At 40.7% G+C, this 15773-nt stretch overlaps 1 protein-coding gene across 2 annotated transcripts in view; it reads right to left on the reverse strand.

The window, feature by feature from the left end:
- Positions 1-15773, reverse strand: part of PDE7A (phosphodiesterase 7A) — a 112994-nt gene that overhangs the window by 22127 nt on the left and 75094 nt on the right. For both annotated transcript variants that reach the window (XM_053249570.1, XM_053249569.1), the window contains 2 exons: positions 2770-2921; positions 895-958 (listed from right to left, as the gene is read on the reverse strand). In XM_053249570.1, the coding sequence (XP_053105545.1) occupies positions 895-958; positions 2770-2921 (216 nt within the window). The remainder of the gene's footprint in view (positions 1-894; positions 959-2769; positions 2922-15773) is intronic.

Raw genomic sequence — 15773 nt, forward strand, 5'->3', positions numbered from 1 at the left:
TATACTGGCAGATGATGCAGCATATCCATGATGCTTTTAAAAAAACCTTTAAGAACCTAAAAACAAAAACAACAAAATATACATATGTTTGTTGTCTAAGATTTTTAAAATGTATTTACTTATACACCGAATATGTTATTTACTGAATTCAGACAGGACAGAGATGCTACTGGTTAGTAAGAGACCATCCGGATTAAGGGATTCAATCAGCTCTTGATGAATATGTTATCTACTGAATTCAGACAAGACAGAGATGCTACTGGTTAGTAAGAGACCATCCGGATTAAGGGATTCAATCAGCTCTTGATGGAATTGCACTCCCCTTGAAACAGCCAGAGCTTTTTCACACAGGGCTTTCAATTTGCATCTCCTCCAGAATGGAGGGTATGTGTTCACATATTGGCCAGATTTACCCTGAAGTCCCTATGAGCCACTGGGGAGCACTTCACACACGATTCATTTTTTAAATTGTGCATTAGAATGTAGCCCAATTTATATCCAGGGTAAAAAAATCCACTTTTTGCATCAGTTTTTTTGGGCAACTTTGAACTGGCAGTAAACTTGCGGTAAAATCTTCTGTCTGAAAATCCTCCAGGTGTGCTATCCGAGAGTATTGCTGGACTTGGCTCTGCTTCTGGACACTGTGGTGGCAGCGGCAGCAGCCATGGGTGCCTTTATACAGCTTCAGCCAGTGCACCAGCTGTGCCCCTTTCTTGAGATGGCAAATCTGGCCACAATTACCCATGCCTTAAATCACATGATTAAAGCTTGATCACAGCAAGCGTTACACTTTTCACAGCTTGAGCAAAAAAGCTGTTCCTTCAGAATAAAGCAGGGGTTAAGGACTGGTGTAGAGCACACTAGTCCTAAACACCAATATAAAATTAAGCTTACCATTTGTTAGTCTGTCAAAAAGGAAGATATCAAAATTCCAGTTTCCAACTTTCTCTAGCATACACTGAAAGCAAAAAAAAAAGAACAACATTTCACTTGTGAGTTTAAAAACACTTATCTCCATATAATGTGGATCTGAATAATCCTTGGTTTCACTCTGAATGGTCTCCACTCGTCTAGGCACAATGCTGACAGACTAGTGGCAGAGATGCAATAGTGACCACTTAAGTTGTTTTACAGACCACCAAAACTGTCACACCGCAACTCTTCCTGCCTAATACATCATACAGATTGCAGCCGACTTCTTATACCCAGAGTGTGTTCTCATTAGTACTTTGTGTAGAAAGAGGCATTAAGGGGACATCAGAACATCAGAACAGCCCTGCTTGATCAGGCCCAAGGCCCATCTAGTCCAGCATCCTGTTTCGCACAGTGGCCCACCAGGGGAACAATCTATATTTTAAAAAGTAACCTATTACTAACATATAGGAGACCCTTTTAAACTGCAGTTTCATGTATCTGCAGATGGGTTTCAGAGACCCAGTTTCCACAGCAGGAAATATAGGCAATTTTCATCTATCCGTGGTTTCTGAGTGGCTGGAAATGACGTCTGATGTCATTTCCGGCCACCATTTTGAAGCACAGTGTCATTTTGTGGCTCTTTTTTGTTTTTTAAAAAAATTAAATGAAGAATAAGAGGAGAGGGGGCATTCCTGGAAAACAAGGTTCTATGCTTTTCTACTTTTATTTCTGCTCCCTTTCTGCTTTTTTATTTTTTTTGGAGTAAGGAACTTAACCTCTGGGATTCCCATAGGGGTAAGGTTCTTTATTCATAGTTTCCATTTTCACGCTAATTGGTGGGAATGGAACCTCCACAAATAAAGAGGGCCTCCTCTACAGACAAAAAGGAGAATTTGTTCCCCAGAGTTGCAGTAATGCCCATGATAATTTCTACACTATTAGACTACACTACAGTTTCTATACTATTGCCCCAATCTGAGTCTCATCCACATGCAAAAATAGCCTACTGTTTACAGATCAGCTGTACTGTGCTGGAAGACTGCTACACAGAAAAACCAAGGTTTAAGACTGATCTATGCAATTCTAATGTATAAACAAGGACAAAAAATTATGCACAAATATTCAACAGTATATGCACAAAATGAACAGAGCCTTGTGCATTCTAGCAAACAGACAGATACAGGCTGTTTGCTGAGTCACAGCTCATACCTAGGGAGGGAGGGAGACATGGTGAAGTACTTTGGACCATACAATACAGTATTTTCTAATGCAATGACAGTCATTCTCCCTTCCACAGACTAATCAAAACAGTATTTTAAAAGACAAACTTTTGATTATCCTGAAATATTCACTCAGTTCCTCAAAAGTTAATGATTTCTAAATTATCAACACATTAAATTCCAGCGAGAAAATCTAGAACAAAGTGTTAATCCTAGAGACTGATCAAGGAAAGACATCAGACTCAATATGGTAGTTCCAACATTTCTAGTCTTGGGAAAATTAGTAAACATGTAATGAAGTTTCAAAGCGCATTTGTTTTCATCAGCCAAACAGTGTTCTGCTTAGCCACTTTGAAGAAATTTTAGTCAACTGCTGATTCCAAAAATGACACTTAAGTGCTCTCAAACTGAATGAAGTTTTTGAACTATTCCCCATATTGCCAATCTTGTCACCTATCATAATTCCCATACCTTATTGTTCTGAATGTGCTCTAAGATTGAGACCAAAAAACTTTAGTAGATAAAATACCAATGTTGAGTATGAGTCAAATTACTTGCAGACCATAACATACCACAACACAGAAACATTTCTATTTCTTCAAGGCAGAGTTAAAAGATAATTTTAAAAACAAACCTTAGCTTGTCCATTATAATCATCATCTAAAATGTTTGAAGAATTTGGAAGAGTGCTACCACGAAAGAAACGGGAAGATCTCAAGTACCTCTGGAAACTCAGTAACCTTCGGATATTTCTTGCAGATACAGAAACTTCAATTTCAGAGTTTGCTGAGGAAGGAAATAAAAGGCCGTAAGATGTGTAATAACACATAACATTAAAAACAGGTCCAGTAATCTGTAATAATGAAGTGCTTTCTGTAACTAATGCTTGGTACAGGCATAACCCCTATTCAGGGTTAATGGTTGTGGGATTATATACTCCCTTCCTCTCCAATCCCTTATTGAATATGAATTCCCCATTCCCACCCCTGTCTACCTGGGTTAATAAGAACATAAGAACAGCCCCGCTGGATCAGGCCCAAGGCCCATTCTAGTCCAGCATCTTGTTTCACACTGTGGCCCACCAGATGCCACTGGAAGCCTACAGGCAGGAGCTGAGGGCATGCCCTCTCTCCTGCCATTACTCCCCTGCAACTGGAATTCAGAGGCATCCTGCCTTTGAGGCTGGAGGTGACCTATAGCCTTCCAACTAGTAACTGTTGATAGACCTCTCCTCCATGAAGTTATCAAAACCCCTCTTAAAGCCATCCAGGTTGTTGGCCGTTACCACATCCTGTGGCAGAGAGTTCCACAAGTGGATCACGCGTTGTGTGAAAAAGTACTTCCGTTTGTTGGTCCTAGACCTCCTGGCAATCAATTTCATGGAGTGACCCCTGGTTCTAGTGTTGTGTGAGAGGGAAAAGAATCTCTCTCTCCACTTTCTCCACGCCATGCATGATTTTATAGACCTCTATCATGTCTCCCTGCAGTCGTCTTTTTTCTAAACTAAAAAGCCCCAGGTGTTGTAGCCTTGCCTCATAAGAAAGGTGCTCTATGCCCCTGATCCTCTTGGTTGCCCTCTTCTGCACCTTTTCCAGTTCCACAATGTCCTTTTTCAGATGTGGTAACCAGAATTGTCGCAGTACCCCAGATGTAGCCACACTCGAGTTTTGTATAAGGGCATTATAATATTAGCAGTTTTATTTTCAATCCCCTTCCTAATGAATCCTAGCATGGAACTGGCCTTTTTCACAGCTGCCGCACATTGAGTCAACACTTTCAACAAGCTGTCCACCACAACATATCCTTCCTCCTGGTCAGTCACCGACAGCTCAGATCTCATCAGTGTATACTTGAAGTTGGGGTTTTTCGTCCTAATGTGAATCACTTTACACTTGCCAACACTGAACTGCATTTGCTATTTTGTCGCCCCCCACCCAGTTTGAAGAGATCCTTTTGGAGCTCCTCACAATCTGTTTTGTATTTCACTACCCAAAAGAGTTTGGTATCATTTGCAAATCTGGCCACCTCACTGCTCACCCCTACCTTCTAGATCTTTTATTATGAATAAATTAAAAAGCACCGGTCCCAGTACAGATCCCTGGGGGACCCCACTTCTTACTTCCCTCCATTGTGAAAACTCTCCATTTATACCTACCCTTCGCTTCCCGTCCTTAAACCAGTTGGCAAACCACACATGTACTTGTCCCCTTATCCTATGACTGCTAAGTTTCCTCAGGAGTCTTTGATGAGGAACTTTGACGAAAGCTTTTTGCAAATCCAGGTATACTATGTCAACTGGATCATATTGATCCACACACTTGTTGAAACTTTCAAAGAATTCCAAAAGGTTGATGAAGCAAGATTTACCTTTGCAGAAGCCATGCTGGTTCTCTCCCAGCAGGGCCTGTTCTTCTAAGTGCTTTACAATTTTATCCTTGAGGAAGCTTTCCATCAATTTGTCTGGAATGGACAAATTGATTAAGCTAACCGGCCTGTAATTTCCCAGATTGCCCCTGGATCCCTTTGAAAATCAGTGTTACATTTGCTACTTTCCAGTCCTCCGGTACAGAGCCTGATTTCAGAGATAAGTTATATATTTAAGCAAGGAGATCGGCAATTTCACATTTGAGTTCTTTGAGGACTCTTGGATGGATGCCATCAGGGCCTGGCAATTTGCTAGTTTTCTTTGTTATATATGGTAGTCCTCTGTAAAATTAAGCTGACAAGACACCCTAAACTTGATTTCAGAACAATGTATTAATCAGAATTCTAAATCGGAGTTTGAACACCACCACACCCAGTTCTGCGACTTTTACTCCCATTAGTGTTGTGTCTGCCCCAGAATTGATTTATTCATTGATTTTTAGGCCTAGTTATTAGAGCACATCAGCAACCTTTACAGTAGTAACTTGCCGTTTAAAATATTTTGAAGTTTTGACTTCTATAAAAATGGATTGGAAGTCCGTGCTAATAACAACTGCAGTTGGTACAGTAAAAGTAGTATGCAGTCACTTCAGAAATCCAGCCCGAACTTTTGCAGTTGTATTGTGGTGTTTGGAATTTAAATTTGCAATGTTGTTCTATGTTATCCTATATATTTTAAATGGATAGGCTAATGTCCACACTCAGAACAGAGAATTTAAATGAAGATTACCCTAAAGTGTACTTCTCATTTTCTATTTGCTCCTGCGGGATTCTCTTAAGAGCATTATGTCCACTGTTGTCTTCCCAAACAAAAATACTAGTATTCATGAAACCCCAAGAAAATTTTTTAGGAAGACAAGTTTTCCACTCCATTTTTTATTAGCAAACTCCAAGATCCTTCCTCATGTTACCTCTGCACTATGGGAGCCCCTACAACTCTTTTCTGTGCCACACTGGTAGCACAGGAAACTCTGGGCCACATCGGAGAAACCCACACTATGGTTCCTCCTAATGCCAGCATCACATTGTCTAGCAACTGGTCTCCCAAATGAGACAAGGCATTCCAAATTACACAACCAACATGGGAAAGAACCACATTACAAAAAGTTACAAGTAGGGACCCTAAGATATTAATGTTTTGTTTCCTCAACTAGGCTCTTACATTGTACAAGTGAAAGCAGCATATTAACTCCAGAATCAAACATTAGCATGATTTCTTCTTTAATGGACTAAACCAGGACTACTCAACTTTGGCCCTCCTCCAGATGTAGGCCAACATCCGCAGGAGGGCCAAAGTTGAGTAGCCTTGTACTAAACTAACCTGTACTAAGCTAATACCCTTCAACCTGAAGATCTATACTTTGCTTTATTGGACTGGTTCAGATGAACCCAAGCCTCAACACATGAGCAGGACAGGGTTGCGCCTGGAGCAAACCCATTCTGACATCATTGAAAGAAGTCTCAACACACTGTCAGGAGTCCTTTAATCACATGAGAGGGATGTTTATATGAACTGCCCCTTTACACATGCTCCAAAACTCCATTTAAACAAGCATGCTTGTGGCTGCGCAGCAGTTGCACACCTGAGGCATACTTAATCCTACACTGTGGGGCAAGAGTACTATAGAGCAATAGCACTATTGCACAATCACCATTTTTAAAACAACTAAGCCATCCTGTTGCACTAGTGCAACATGTGACTTCTTGCTCTGGATGTTAGCCCTTGTTTTCTAAATGTGGTTTTTCTGTTTTGCTGCCTCAGGTACACTTTAATAGAAAGACAGGAAATAGATGTTGAGGGAATGAAATAAATACCAAATCCTATTAGATCCTGTAACTTCTCCAAAGATTATGGTTGATTTTTAATTCTTCCCAGAAACATTGATCACAACTAACAAATTTATATAAGAAACTTTTATTTTTAATCAAATAGTTATTGTTGTTTCAAAACCTAAAGCATGTTTCCAATAAATGTTATTAATTCCAAAGCTATTCACTTTTAGCAAGACACAAATCTTCAGATCATAACCTCTCATCCCCTAAGCTCTCCTTTCAAAGGGCAGTGTCTCGCCACTTCCAGAGGATTAAATCTTTCACCTCCACTTAAAGATGACATTACCTTGAACACCAAGAAAAAACAGTGACAAGTTTCTCTCCCCCCCCCCCAGAATCTATGTTTGAGAAATTATCTTGCTTTGTTTCTAGAATATGTTTTCTAAAAGAACTGCAGAAGAGAAAAAATTAGCACATAGCCATCTCATGATTTCATGATCCACCCAGATGAAAGACTATTGGTTTCATGCAAGGGAAAGGGCTTCTCATACTTTTCAAACTATCAGATCAGAGTTAGCAAGGATACATTAAAAAAACAAAAAAACACCCTCTCCCCCAGAATAAAATAGTCATCAAGTACAAGGAAGAAGAACAGGGAAACTGGAGAGAAATGTATATAAGAGGTAACTATCTCATTCTTTTACTTTAATATATTGAAAAATAGGTTGTGCATTAAAAATAGAAAGTTCACACCTTCTTATTTCTATGCTCCAACTATTTTAGCATTTCAGAAATCATACTGAGCTATTTTACATCACATATAGTTCTGCCATCAAAACCTAGCTGGTTTTTACATTATTATAAAGCCAGGTGTCTGCAGGGGGAAAATGATGTGATATAACCAGCATCATATCCAATCACGTTTCACTTCACCTCAACAAGCCACATGTTGTTTTCAAGTAGGAAGACTGGAGGCAGGTCTTTAGTGGCAGATAAAGTGGAATTATGAGATACAAAGTCAAGTAGCCTGTCTATTTGGCCCCACTGCCAACAGAACAATGCATGCACTAAAAAATAAATAAATCTCAGTTACATGTTTACCCTACAGACATTTTCTTTTTGTTGAAATTCTAAATAGTCAGTTAATTACATTTCCACTTCTTAGAATATCTTTCTGGTCCTTTTTTGTACCAGCAACATTTATTTTATAGTCACTGGTATGAGGGTGACTATAGGGCGATGTGCATGTCAGATCTGACAGAACTGCTGGATCAGACATAGGCCATGTCTAAACATGTCAAAATTATTTCAACATGACATTGAAATAATAATCATTATTATGTCAAAAATGCCGGCATTCACTTCCATTATGACACCAGAGCACAGGGCTGGTTGTCCAGAGCCAGCATCTCGCCGATCCTCTGCATTCTCTGGGACATCCAATTCTTTGTCCCAATGGTCCAGTAATGGCTCCTGCTGCTTCTTGGCAGCAGCAGCTTTTGGAGGTAGAAGAGCCACATGTTATTTTTATTGAACAACTGATGAATCTGGTTGCTCCCCAATATGAAGTCCCCTCATGCACCACATTTAGCTGAAGTGTGGGCCCTCCCTGTACTGGGAGTGCAGGGTGAAAGCATAGATGCAGCTGCAGGAGGGAAAATTTTTCAGGGGGGAATTGACAAAAACCACTGCCACCCTTGGGTGAGCAAAACATTCTTTTGAGAGCATGACATTAGGTGGATATCACTCATCTTTTGAAGTACAGACTTCAAAATATATAGACTTTAGACTGTAGCAGAAAGCTTCAACAGATGGTTAAAGTGAAAGATGACCTGACCTCTGCTGGCATGTGATCATTGTGCACTGCCTTGTTGTTGTTGTTTTGCAAAGCCGAAATATTTCTACTTAAAACAGCAAAACTGCTTTCATTGCATTTCTGCATTTATGGGCCAAAATACATGTGATGTAAATACATCAGCATACAGTAACAGGCCTAACTTTACTTGTGAGTAGCAGCTGACACCCAGCACCAAAGAGATCTCCTTTCCAAGTCTCATTTCATTTTGAAGAGGTAAGAAACTACAGGAATCCCCTTTGAGCAGAAGGAGAAAGACCTCACTGTTTCTTATTCTTCATATCTCAGTGCTAATGAGAGAAGATATGCTTCTTTCCTACGCCCTCTGCCTGTGTGACAGAAACTATCTGCCTCCTTCCTTAGGTGCTTAATTTAGCACTGAATCAGGCTTGCAACCCTCACAGTCATATTTAAGCAGACACTTGTTAGGCATCTCCCTCTTTCTTGTTATCCCGTTAGCACCATTTCTACTCCCTATTTGTGCAATTCACTCTGCCCCTAGTTTCTCCCGAGTAAAAGGATACACACACACACACACACACACACACACACACCCCTCCCTGCTCTTTTCCTTCTCTTCCTTCTTCTGCCTTCTCCATCTTTGCTTCTCTCATTATGAGGTGCAAAACTTAATAGGACACTTAGTACTAATTCTGGATTTGTACAATGCTCTGAAAATTTCAGTCTCTATTGAAGGAAACAATGTTCTAACACCTTTGTCATGGCAATTGTTCCTTCTTATGTTAAAATGTTTCTATGTTGAGAATATGTTACAGTAACGTATGAGATTCCCCACCAAAAAAATTACTTAGAAACCACATTCAAAACAATGGATCACAGTAGCAACAGGACATTTTTGCATGCTCCTTTGGAAATACTAATTTGCCATTGCAAACACAGCAACTAGCTTGATGTACATAATAGGCAGAGTTATTCAAATTCAAGATATTTGTCAGTAAAATCATGATATACTATCATGATTTCTCCACTACAGACTGAAGTAATCTGATAAATTCTATTGTTACTGAAATACCTTCAGCATTTTGTTTAGGATGCAAGCATTGGCATACTTCTTTATGTGAAAATAGGGGGCTTACAAATTCGAAAGAGTGTTCAGATTTTATCTGTGAAATGTTGAAGGGTATGCTCTCAGCAGTCTTTGTTCCAAGTTTTATTTTATTTTATTTTATTTATTTATTAACATGTTTTTATACTGCCCAAAACTTACGTCTCTGGGCGGTTTACAACAAAATAAAAACAAAAAAGTAAAACATTAGTTAAATCAAAAATGAGATGTTTAAAACTACAACAATTTAAAATTTTAAAAAGAATTTTAAGACAGCATTAAAACTATTACAATATTAATTAAAAGCCTGGGTGAACAGATGCATCTTTAAAGACTTTTAAAAAGCTGTAAGAGATGGGGAGGCTCTTATTTCACTAGAGAGTGCATTCCAAAGCCTCGGGACAGCAGCGGATAAGGCCCGTCCCTGACTGGCCACCAGACGAGCTGGTGGCAAATGCAGATGGACTTCTCCAGCTGATCTCAGTGGGCAGTGGGGTTTGTGACGAAGAAGACTTTCTCTTAAATACCAAGGGTCCAAGCTGTTTAGGGCTTTATAGGTTATAACCAACACCTTGTATTTTGCCAGGAAACATATTGGCAGCCAGCGTAGCTCCTTCGATATAGGAGTTATATGGTCTCTCCGAGATGAACTAGAGACCAACCTGGCTGCCGCATTCTGGACCAACTGTAGTTTTCGGATTACATACAAGGGCAGCCCCACATAGAGCGCACTGCAGTAATCCAGTCTGGAGGTTACCAGCAGATGTACCACTGTTTTGAGGTCGTTCACCACAAGAAATGGACGCAGCTGGCGTATCAGCTGAAGCTGATAGAAGGCACCTCTGGCCACCGCCCCAACCTAGGAGACCAAGGAGAAGCTTGGAACCAGAAGCACCCCTAGACTGCGTACCTGTTCCTTCTGGGGAAGTGTGACTCCATCCAGAACAGGCAGATCAAAATAGTCTCTTGAGTTCCGACCCTGCACAATGGGTATTTCCATCTTATCTGGATTCAGTCTCAGTTTGTTATCCCTCATCCAGCCCATCACCGACTCCAGGAAGGCATTTAGGGAGGTTATTGTGAACTTAAGAATGTGAGTACTTAAGTCTGGGGACCAGGGATAGACTGGGACTTCTGTTGGTGTACCGATCACCCTGCTGTTCAACAGAGTCCCTAACTGAGCTGATGGACTTGGTCTCGGACTTGGTGCTGGAGTCCCCCAGGCTTGTGGTGCTGGGGGACTTCAATGTTCACTTTGGGATCAATTTGCCCAGGGCGACTCAGGAGTTCATAGCGGCCATGATGACTATGGGCCTATCCCAAGTAGTGTCGGGGCCAACACACACTGCTGGTCACATGCTTGATCTGATCTTTCACTCTTAGCAGGGTGGTGTTCCATGGGTGGGGAATCCTGTGATTTCTCCATTGTCATGGACGGACCACCATCTGGTTAAGGTTGGACTCAGAATCACTTCCCACCTTCGCAGGGGCGAGGGACCTATTAGGATGGTCCACCCGAGAAGCTTATTGGATCCAATATCGGCCCCTTTTAGAAGGGGCTGGTGGAAGAAGAGCCTTAGGAGTAAGCCCACTGAATTCACTGGGATTTCTGAATAAACTTGCAAAGGATTAGTATTGCTCTGATCAAGCCAAGAAATGTGCATGTTCCTTTTCTACCCTACCCAAACTCAGCAGAATGAGAAGGAAGGAAGCAAAAATTTACTTTCGCATAAGCTCAATGGACTCAGTGGGGCTTAAAAGGTAAAGTGTGCCGTCAAGTCAGTGTCAACTCCTGGCGACCACAGAGCCCTGTGGTTGTCTATGGTAAAATGCAGGAGGGGTTTACCACTGCCTCTTCCCACACAATATGAGATTATGCTTTTCAGCATCTTCCTATATTGCTGCTGCCCAATATAGGTGATTCTCATAGTCTGGGAAACATGCCAGCAGGGATTCAAACCGGCAAACCACTGGTTTGATAATTCTCCGCTTTGCCATTAGGTGGCTAATTGGGGCTTACTTCTGAGTAAATCTAGTCAGAAAGAGTCCGGAGACAGATGTCTGCTGCTGTTTGCGAGGGCTGCAAGTCTGATCCTGTGCCAAGTTAGGCAGACCCAATTCTGCATAAGACTGGGCTGTTTGCACAGTAAAAAGAGTAGGAGGCAGAGGCTTTTTGTTGGGTTGTGAGGAAAGTTTTGCCATACAGCTAATTCTAGCATCAGTGATTACAGCAGGAGCAAGAGCCGTGAAGGTGGAAACACATTTTGCAGCATACCCAGGAGATGTCTTAGGAGGGAAGTTGAGATACATAGATGGAAGCAGGGTACATGTTTTAGTGTGCATATATTTGTGTTTATACATGTGACAATGCATAAACTGCAGCTGCATTTAAAGAGCTACGTTATGCACTTTCAGTGCTTTCCTTGACACACTGGAGTCAAGATTGTGAAAGGATGATCTGTGATGGCCCAGAATCATGTTACTGATGTACTACTTCACGGCAAGGGATTTGCAAACATATGGAATATATGGAATACATATGGTACACTAACATAAAATTTTCTATGGGTTCTGCCCTGAGTACATAGGCTCTTAGAACTGTATTAACATGTAGACTAGGGTTCAAGGCAAGTCCCAGCTCTTGACAAGACCACTGGTCTAAAGAATAGTTTTTAAATAAATTAAAGTGGAGCTCTTTACCAACTATAACACAAATTTCAGCTACATCTAGGTATTAACTCTTCGGCACAAACTGAAGCTGCAACAGTTCTTTCCCCCCATCAATTAATTTAGCTTTTAGAAACTGAACATTTTTGAAAGTAGACTTCGGCTGACATTGACAGCCAAACCTTGATAGGAAGAGAACGAAGTTTACTAAGACCGCTTTGGGAAGTAGGCCATTATCAAAATTTAATCCACATATATAATCATAAATATGCATTTACATTAGAATAGTGCCTGAAGAATTCAGAGGTTAGCAATATTATACTTTGCTGATCCTTGTCAGCTAACTTCTCAGAGTTCTTGCAATACTGATCCAGCCACTCATGATGAGGAAATACAGGAGGCCCTCTTTATTCTGTTCTGTTCTCTTCGATTTAACTGGCATGAATATAGAAACCACAAACAAACATTACCCCTTTAGGAATCCAGGGTTAGGTTCTTTCTCACACACACAGGGGGTGGGGAGAGAGAAATAAAGTACTGTATCTTGCTTTCCAGGTTTTCAACAATGCCCCCACACCCCAATTTCTCTGAATTTTTTTTGGAAAATCACAGGATTTTTTTAAAACCACAAAATGGCTTTGTCCTGCCTCCAGACCAGAAATTACTCCCAAAGTCATTTTCAGTGGTCCTGAAACTGCCGATAGGCAAAAATCACCCATTTTTGCAACCACAGTTAAGGAAACCAGGTCTCTGGGACCTCACCGCAGATACGTGAAACCGTGGTTGCTGAAACTATGGATAACGAGAGCCACCTGAACAGAACATGGTTTGTGACTTAAGCCACTCTTTAAAGAAAATTATATTGGAAATTTCAAGCTCTAGTGCTTAGACTCATTTTTTAATCTTTACACATCATATGAACCAAGCACTGTACAAGTTCTGCTTTTTCAACAATTTCTTAGGTAAATTTCAAAACTAAAGGTTAATGACATGATTTATTCCAAGTTTGAGAAACACATTAAGTTCTGCTATGCTGCTGAAATACCTACATTCTAAGCTGCCATATAGCACCAAACACTAGCTGAATCACATAAGACTGGGTATGGAGCAGGCATGTTGCTGCATTCACATGTGAGTGTTGTAATATACTGACTTAAAGTAAGTGGCTGTAGTCATGGGAGGAACCAGAATGTGTTCTGACCAAATGCTCATTGTGCTGTGAACTGGCAACCACTTTCTGGCAATATTCACCTTTGAAACAACTGAAACAGTTCATCAAGCGTACTATCAAAATAAGAAAACACCACACGCTTTATAAAATGCCCAATGGTGCACTTATACAGATCACAGCACTCGTGGTCCTCATATAAGACCAGCTGCTCAAAACACACTCAAAGTACACCACCAGTAAAGTTATACACTAGGTTGAAAGTTTACATTCCTGATATTATCTATCCTATCTTTTTGTCATCAACCAACTAGCAGTTTCAAGACTGCATTTCATGTTAAAATGTTCATTCACAGTACTGATCCCTAAAGTAATTCCTTTGGCAAAACCATTAAGAAAGGAATCTGTAATTACTCATATCAAAATAAATAAGCAACTACCAGTCCTCGGGCCCACAGGGTTTCCTAATTGATCCCCAAAACTTCCTGTGATGGATCCCTCAGATCTTTTGCCTAAGGGTCTTTTAATCTGTTCTCTTGTGTGAAGAGACTTATGCACTGCAGTTGCTCAAGCTCCGGTAAATGGCTTTTTGACTCCCCTTACTTCCTACACACACCACCGCGCAGTGGGGAAATGACTCGATCAAGCCAGAGGTTGCCAGTTTGAATCCACGCTGGTATGTTTCCCAGACTATGGGAAACACCTATATCGGGCAGCAGCAATATAGGAAGATACTGAAAGGCATAGTCTCATACTGCACGGGAGATGGCAATAGTAAACCCCTCCTGTATTCTATCAAAGACAACCACAGGGTGCTGTGGTCGCCAGGAGTCGACACCGACACACTTTACTTTACCTCCTGCACACATGATGACTTACATACTGTACTGAGGGAAACTGCACAAAATAGTCCCATTGAAATTAAAAGGAAGTTAAGAAATTCTCAATTTGTCCATTTAATTTCAATGGGATTCGTCTGAGTTATTTTCCTCAGTATGTCAGCCAATGTGGTCAGCAACAAGAACTCTTCTAGTGTCCTTCCTTTGTGCACCTCAACTGGTCGTTTTAGCTTGTCTATATCTTGTCTTGAAAGTGGTGGGGAGCAGCTAGAGAACCCCAAGAAGATCTCTCTGCTACTAGAGAAAAGGTCTGTGAGACCCCTCTGCCTATATCTCAACCAGAGTTAGTTTTGATGGTTCTTAAACTTTGCTCAGCTTAAGATTTGGCTCCTGTTAAAAAATCTATTGCTATCTGAGCATGATACAACTTTACTCAAGACCCAATAAAAAGCTTTTGCTTCCATATTACAAACATATCTGAGCAATAAACAGTTGTTTTAACTGAATACTCAGTACACAATACTGTTTAAACTTTGCTTATGACATTTTAGATCGAAATTAGGCATTCCACATTATTTCTATACCTGGAAGGGTTTCTAGAAGACATTTTAGCAGCAAAGAGTATGAAACAGATCAGGATACAAGTCTTTTTTTGGCGGGGGGGGGGAGGCAGAGAAGATTCCCTTCTGTTACTAGAGTTAGAAATATTTTTGTTAACCTGATCATCTTTTCCCAAATGATTCAATTCAAGATGAGATCCTTGTTGAAGACCTTTCTATGCACTCCCCAAGGAAGCCTACACAGATCTTTTCAGTGCTGGACAAATAATCTCCCCCTCTCCTGGCCTCTTAAAAAAAAAAAAATCTCTCCAATAAAATGAGAGCTATTCTGAGAGTCACATGTGTTTTATCATATCTGTTTTAATCTTATTTTAATCTTGTTTAATCCTGTTACTTATTGATTTGTTTTCAATAGATCGTGAACCAGCATGGCAGTATTTTCTATTGAAGGACTGGGCAAGAGTTATAAATAAAATGCTGCATACAGCAAACTGTCAATTTCTGGAAAGCAGCAATGGGCCCTGTCTGCCCCTTTTAACAACTTCATTCTAGGCCTTGTGTAGAGAGGTTCTGGAGGTAGAGAACCTGAGCCACACTCCATTCCTTTCAAGCACTACCTTGAAAGCCTAATGAATTCCTTGCTAAGATTCCAGAGAAGCATTTTAGTTGTAGACAAACTTCAACAGTCTCTGCTATGAGCTCTTCAGGAGCAAATGGCTGGCACTTGTGTTGATCTATGATCATAATAAACTGAATTTGAAAATGGCTGGTGCTGCTGAAAACAGAGTGAATAAGATGGATCCTTGATCCAACAGGACTCTTGCAATGATGAATGTACTAAGAATCCCCAAAGGACAATTCCAGTTACTGAAAATCAATCTCTTTTGAATAAGTTCTGTGCATTGCCACAAATGAGAGATTAATAAGGAATACATATTCCTCTAGATCAGCAGTGCAAAACGCAAATGCCCTGGTGGGCCAAAACCAACCATAACTTGGCATGCAGGGGCCAAGGTTAAAAATTAAAATAATTAAAATATTATACATTAATTTTTTAATTAAATTTAAATTTTTAATAGCTAGGGAAGGGTTGAACCTGTGTTCTCCCCCATTCCCCAGCAGCCACCACTCCCGGGCTGTAAGCTGCTGGACTCTCCCGCCCCCACTAACTTTTGCCACGCTGCTCTATATCCAGGTGGCTCCCGGGCAGCAAGGAGGAGAAAGTTGCTGTCCAGGGCTTTCCTCCTTCACTCCACCAAAGAGCTGCTTGGATACAGAGCAAAGTG

Source organism: Hemicordylus capensis, chromosome 4 (genome assembly GCF_027244095.1).
Source record: "Hemicordylus capensis ecotype Gifberg chromosome 4, rHemCap1.1.pri, whole genome shotgun sequence".
Taxonomy (NCBI): domain Eukaryota; kingdom Metazoa; phylum Chordata; class Lepidosauria; order Squamata; family Cordylidae; genus Hemicordylus; species Hemicordylus capensis.